This window comes from Lemur catta, chromosome 15 (assembly GCF_020740605.2).
Source record: "Lemur catta isolate mLemCat1 chromosome 15, mLemCat1.pri, whole genome shotgun sequence".
Taxonomy (NCBI): Eukaryota; Metazoa; Chordata; class Mammalia; order Primates; family Lemuridae; genus Lemur; species Lemur catta.
In genome coordinates this window covers 35,784,513-35,791,166 of record NC_059142.1, presented here as the reverse complement: position 1 = coordinate 35,791,166, position 6,654 = coordinate 35,784,513, and the positions used below count along the sequence as shown (strand labels likewise).

Sequence of the window (6,654 nt, the reverse complement as noted above, 5' to 3'; positions counted from 1 at the left end):
ATGCTTGCTGTGACTGGGAGCCCTCACAGTACCTGGGCCTCCCTGGCTGCCCCCAGACATAGAGTAGAGATGGGGAAGAGGGTCCTGGGTTTTCCAGGAGGCAATAAATAGGGGAGGAACTAGTGGGGGCGTGCCTGCACCTTCCTGGTTGAGGTTTGATGGGGACAGGCCTTGCACAGCGTTCCAGAAGTCTCCGGAGTACCAAGTTCCAAAACACTTTGGTGACTTAGTGATGAGGTCGCTGGTGAGAGGAGGCAGGTCTCTGAAAACCACCTCTGGAGGCTGCATTAGTGCAATACAGATGTGCCAGGAGAGGGTTAATAGGGTTAGATAGGGAGCTTTTTGGTCTGTCACAAGGTAGCTGGTGCTATTGTAAGGTCTGTGGTGACTGGATTAAGGATTGGTAATAATATGCCAGCACCCAAACGGCTCCCACACAAGAACATTCAAGGCCTTCTGTCTGTCCTGGGCCTAGAAGAGGGAGTTAGGATGCGAGTTCATGAGGAGAATCCTTGAAGCTCAAAGGCACTGAACTGAATAAACTCAAGTTGGAAGGGAAAAGAGAATCCAGGAGGATGGGGCTGGCTCCTACCCCTACCCACATGTTGAGGGTGAGCTGATCCCCAGATGAAAGGCATTCCCTCCACATTTGACAGGTTCGGTGCCTCCCAGGCCTCTGGTGCCCTAGTGTCCCTAGCCATCAGTTCCTCACCCAGATGTGAGAAAAAGGTTTCCCCATCCCCCCAGCTCTGAACTGGTGTCCCAGCCTTGGAGAGGATCGCCGAGACAGTGAAGCCGAGGCCCCAGATGGGGAGAGCCTGGGAGAGGGCTGGACTGGGGCGCTCCAGTGCCTGGAAGCCCCGTGGGCTGTGAGGTTCAGTTCAGGAGGTGACGGAGCTGGGCGAGGCTTCAGGGGAGGTGCATGTGGACTGGTCCGAGGCATCTCCCGCCGCCTCCTTGGGGCACCCTGCTGGGACTGGGGGCACCCGGCCTCCCTCCCGCTCGCGCTTCTTCTGCTTCATGCGCCGGTTCTGGAACCAAATCTTGACCTGCGTTTCATTGAGCTCCAGGGTGGCGGCGATCTCCACCCTCCGGGCCCGGCTCAGGTACTTGTTGAAATGGAACTCCTTCTCCAGCTCGGTCAGCTGCCGCGTGGTGAAGTTGGTGCGGAGGCCGCTGGGCGCGCCCAGGCCCAGCTCCGACACCTTCGCTAGGGGCGGGGCGGGAAGAAAGGCCACGTCAGTTCTCTCACCTCTTTCTCCTTCTCCTCCCCTCCTCCATTCACCATTCTGTCCACCTTCAGTTCTCAAAGTTCCCACAGATCACCAGGGACCCCCAATGGTGATCTCCAAATCTGGAGCCGCCTCCCCCATACTTCCACCTCCCACCCTCAAGCACACTAGGTCCTGGGCCCGTGCTGGGTGCTCAGATGTGGAAGTGGAGTGGGCATGGAGACTTACTCTTGGGGGCGACCGGGTTCCTACTGGGTGGGGAGACTTCACCTGACCTGAGAACGCTCTTACCTGCCTCTATCAGGGCTGCTGAAAAAGAATAACCCTGCCCAGGCCATCTCAGTGCAAGGGCAGTAGAGCTACTTTGGTCCCCGGAGAGGGGGTGGCCACGTCTGAGCCCTACCTGTCTTGGGTGGGTTTCTCTTAACCTTCATCCAGTCGAAGGTCCGGGCGGTGGGGGTGCTGGTTTCTGACCCGCAGGACGATTCCTTGTCCTCAGAGAGGAGATCAGCGTAGGCTGGTGCAAAGCTGGCCGCCTGTTCATTCCCATAAGGGGGCTGCGGCGGAGGGTACGGTCCCGAGCCCGTTCCACCAGCTCCGTAGCCGTCGGATAAACCCCCTAGCTGGGCCCCGTAGCTCGAGGGATGAAAATAGCCTCCGTCTCCTTCCGATTGACCCAGAGGGTAGAACTGAGAAGGCCCATAGCTGGGGCTGCAGGCGGCCGGGGCATACCCCGAGGGCGCGGAGCTGGGGAAGGGCACCCCCAGCGCTGAAGGCGGCTGCTGAGCGGAATAGCCCGAGTTCTGCTGGAGCGCGGGGCTGGGGAGCCCCCCGCCATAGCGGCCCTCGCCTGCGTAGCTGTCAACGGCTGGAGCTGAGCTGAGGGGGAAGGAGGTTGGGGCGCTGTGGGCGCTGTAGGTGCTGGGTCCCCGGTTACAGAGTGGATACTCTAAGAAGGAGTTCATCCTATTATAGTCCATGCGTCGAGGCCACAGGAGGGTCGGCTCGTTTGGGGGAGACACCCTCTTGCCCTACAACCTTTCGGCAGTATGTCACAGCGCTGAGGCTCGCATCCATGGCCTGGTCCAGCTCGCCTGGGCCAGCACTCCCCTAGGAAGGGGGTAGGGAGTGGGGGTGGGGGGGCACATGTGATCTCTCCCAGGCCAATGGGCAAAGTGGGCCAGAGTTTGGCAGCCCCAGCGCCCATCCATCACCCCCCAAGCATTAGCATGACAAAGACACTTCAATCACCCGCAGCCCATCCATCTGAGAGCGACATGGAAGCGTCAAAAACATCTTTCTTCAAAGACTTTTGGAAAGAAGGGACCAGAGGGAGAGGGGGGAAAAGTTAGAAGAATATTCAAGACTTTCCTCCCCTCCCAGCCCCCGAGGCCTTCAATAGGCTCCTGGGTTATTAGATTTGGACAAATTCAACCCAGCTGCCCCTCACCATTCCCACCCCTCAAAGAAACCTTCCCCCCAAGACCTGGAGGTGGGAATCTAGCCTCCGTATTTTGCCCAGAACTCCTACTCCATGTTTCTTTCTCCCAATTTGTCTGGGGTTGATAGGCTAGGACAGCCCGGTGAGGTATGTTATCTTGGGCCAAATGGATGACTGTGAAGGGAGGGGCTGCAAAAACACCTAAGGGTGTGAGGCAGGGTCTGGATTCTCGAGGAAGAATTCATTAAGGGAGGGGTGGGAAAATGGCATTTCAGGGAGCAAGGCAGGACTACAGAAATGCGGAGAAAAGGATGAGAAACACCCCATTCCTCTCTCCATCTCTCTGTATAAGCGCTCTCTCCTCATTCACACATCCATTTCTCTCCCTCAGCCTCTCTTTATTTTCTCTCTGTCTCAATCCATCTCTCTGTTCGTCCATCTCTCTCCATATTTATATTCGCTCCCTACCTATCCATCAACTCATCTCTCTAGATGTATTTATCCTCTCTCTAGCCATCCATAGCTGTAGCTGGCTCACTCACTCAGACTTAAATAACTCCCTATATCTCTCCAGAGAGCCACAATGAGCAGAGTTAGGTGATGTTTACAGGGGGGTGAAGAGGAGGCGAATTTTTATTCTCTTCTTAAAGTGTTTAAAACTAGTGGAGACCCTATATTCTTCTGGTTCCCTCCTACTCCTCTCTCTGTCATCACCTTTCATCCCCTTCCAAAAAAAAAAAAAAAATCCAAGCCTCAAATCCATAAATTCAATACCAGTTAAATCTTAAAGATTACTCAAATTTTCAGTGAATTTTCTAGACTTGATAAGGGGAGTTTGCTCAGAGAGTGGGACAATCAGTGCAGTGGCCCTGAGGCTCTGACTTCTAAGGTTCTGGAGTGGAATCTCACCCCCTTCTGCTTCACTGTCGGTTGGGGAGGAAAACAGGAAGTGCCTTCCTCACTCTCTCAGACTCCAGACCTGGAAGGGACTAGAAGAGAAGCTCTTAGGTAGAGCCCATTGATTCTTTTTCCTCCTCCTCCTCCGGACACACTCTGAGAACAAGAGCTTGGCGCAATCTAACACCCACGCTCATTTGTAACCTGTCAGGGTGTCTGCCTGGACGGAGGCCTGGGGCTGGATCTCGGGCAAGTCCAGGAGGGCAAGAGTTCAGGGAGGGACCTCTGTAAACAACAGAGTTGAAGAGAGGAAGGGGAAGTAGGTGGGACAGGTTCAGGGAGGACCCTCAAAACTTCTCAAGTTTCCTCACCCCAGAAAGCGTAGGGTGAGTACTCCTCCCTCTCCAAGGGACCCCCAGATTGTCTCTCTCAGTCTCTGTGTCTCTCCATCCTCTGTTTCCCATTCCCCTTGGTTTTGCTTGTTCTTCTCTGTGGTCCCCTCTCCTGCTTTCTATTCTGTCACCAGCATCACACTGCCCTTCTCTTCTCTAATAATCGTGGGCCTGGCTTAGACCCCAACTCTGAAAGAGCTCAAAACATATCACAGAACCCCTGTCTCCTTTCCCTCTGTGTACTCTGCTTCAGACCCTGCTCCAAGTTGGGGGTAGGGGTCCAGCTGGTAACTCCTTAAGAGAGATGCAATGGGGGAGAGTGAGAGAATGTTCACTTGCCAAAACGATTGAGGGCAGTCACAGGGAAGGAGAACTGAGGTGGGTGGGGGAGTGGCCTGGCAGAGACATTGAAGAGAAAAGGATTATTGAGATGGGAGCAAGCTTATTTCTTTCTATTTCACCTTTTTTGGGAGGAGGGATTTGCAGATACTCCCAACTTTTTCCTCTCATTTTAAGATGTCCTACACACAGGCTGAGACCTTTGGAGAAGACATTGGGTGGAGTGAACTAGGATTTGTCTTGTAACCCCAAATCCGAGTTAGGCCTAGATCTGATCTGGTTATCCTGCTTCTGAGAGACTTGAAACTTCTTCACTTTCCACCTTTTCCTCATCCCAGGGAGAACCTACTCACCCTATTCCTTGCCCCCCCAAGGAAAGGAACAATTTGAGGTCTAAAGGAAAAAGTAAATTTCCAGTCAGTTACTAAGGCAGCATGGATCTGTCTGGGAGTTGGAGAAATGCATCCCCTCTACAACAGCTGAAGTCACCAATAGCCTTTTAATAATGACAGGAAGAAAAGGCTGGGGCAAAAGTGCCTCAAGCTATACTGTCCATTGCAGTTATTGCTTTGGCCTCAGTCCTCCAAATTCACTATGCTGCCCAATGCATCCCTAGGTCTTGCCACCTTCTCTTGTGTAGCAGGTATTTTAAAATTTCCCAAAGTTCCCAGCTTCAGCAGAAAGGACTGGGAGAACCAAGCAACTTGGCTCTGTAGGTTCCCAGTCTCCTCCTCCTCCTTAAAAGAAGCTTCACCAGCTGGAGTAATCTATGCACTTGAAGATTTTTTTTTTTTGGTTGACTAAATTAAATTCACTAGAGAGGGTCTGGGTGGACTAAACCCCAGAGTGAAATAAAGTTTATTTCCTAGTTTGTATGATCTGCTTACATATAAGAGAACAAAAACAAAAATAGACATGTTTAGAACTGAAATTATCTTTGAGGGTTGTTGGTCCATATCATACTGAGAATGCAAAGTAGGGAGACCATTCTAACCAGAATGGGGCTAAGTTAGAAGTTCAAACCTCACATTATGATTTCTGTGGAGGAATTTGCTTTCATTGGGGAATTGGCAGGAGCAATATAACAGTTCTTTCCTGAGGCCTTATCTGTCTCTATCTCCTCTCCTCAACCAAAATCTTGGGAGGCCAAACCCAAGATCAAATGTTGGAGCTTAAGAACTAAAACAATAATCAGGGCTGTGATTTTTTCACTATGAGAGATGACTATTTTTGCAATTTGGGCTCCTGTGGTGTTGAAAAAATAAAATTAAATTAAAAATACAAAGAGATGGCTTCTTGTTGCTATTGAAGGAAGGATGAAGTCTGAATTTGATGTCATTTCTTTTAATACGTGCTAGTTAAATCACAATGAATCTGATTGAGAATCCTAGACTGTGAGTGGTACATATTGTAATGGGATGAGTGCCAGGTTTGGGGCCAGAATACTTGTGTTCAAGTCCTTACTTGGCCATTTTTTAGCATTATGACCCTGGACAAGTTTCTTGACTTCTCTGAGTCTGAGCCTCAGAGAAGAAGAATGGGTTTAATACTACTTATGTCACTGCATTGTTAGTAGGATTAAAGCAAACAAGAAAATATAAACCGTAGAGAACTCTCTAAATGTATGGTATTAACCTTACATACACATTCTGAAATAGTATGAGTCAGTCTTCTGTTTTTTAATATAACTAGCATTATTAAAATATGGAAATATGTGATAGTAGAATAGTATGTGTGCTATATTTTCATGTAACATATCACTACATATTATGCAATATGTACTTTATCATATGAAAATTTCATTGAGAATTGAGAAGGTTGGCTCTGTTTAGGCAAAGGATTTTCTTCTAAGCTAAAGATCTTTTTGAAAACTAAAGCCTAATATTTTATATCTATAAAGAACCCAAATGATTAAAATTGCAGCAGAAAGGTTTCAGGTTGGATATTAGAAAGAACTTCTTGATTTTCCAAATATTTGGGAAAAGTTTTCTAGGGAGGAGGTTGTCTCTTTTTCAATAAGGGATTAGGTTAGAAACTATCCTTCCCAGAGGGGGAAGGGGTTGAACTTGACTTCTGGGATCTAGATAGATCAACAGGATGTACACTTTCATTTTGAATGAATAACTGGGGGCATGATTAAATAATGTTTGAGATCTTTCTAAAAGGAAAGGTTAGAGTGACATGAAGAATTGAAATAATTTTCTACTTAATTTGGTTTATCTAAGTGTGATAGTTTCGGCCAAAATGTCCACTTTGGAAACCTTATCAAACACTGATCAAGCTGAATTTGGATCTGAATGACTGTCCAGACTGTGATTTTTCTGTGGTGATTGGGAGTTAGAGAAGGTTTTAA

The 6,654-nt window shown here is 49.1% G+C and overlaps 1 protein-coding gene across 1 annotated transcript; it reads right to left on the bottom strand.

Moving 5' to 3' along the window:
• Window positions 1-764: 764 nt before the first annotated feature.
• On the bottom strand, window positions 765-2,217 carry HOXB1 (homeobox B1). Its single transcript, XM_045526273.1, has 2 exons — window positions 1,636-2,217; window positions 765-1,210 (listed from the first exon to the last, which is right to left on the bottom strand). Exons 1-2 carry the CDS (start codon window positions 2,210-2,212, stop codon window positions 882-884), a joined length of 906 nt encoding a protein of 301 aa, XP_045382229.1. The 5' UTR covers window positions 2,213-2,217; the 3' UTR covers window positions 765-881.
• Between the last annotated feature and the right edge of the window lie 4,437 nt (window positions 2,218-6,654).

What these genes read in the sequence shown, in the direction of transcription:
- HOXB1 (XM_045526273.1), bottom strand. Translation starts at nt 2,212, where the DNA reads ATGGACTATAATAGGATGAACTCCTTCTTAGAGTATCCACTCTGTAAC. An exon ending in GAGAAACCCACCCAAGACAG is followed by an intron (nt 1,211 to 1,635) that starts GTAGGGCTCAGA and finishes CCCCGCCCCTAG; the next exon opens with CGAAGGTGTCGGAGCTGGGC.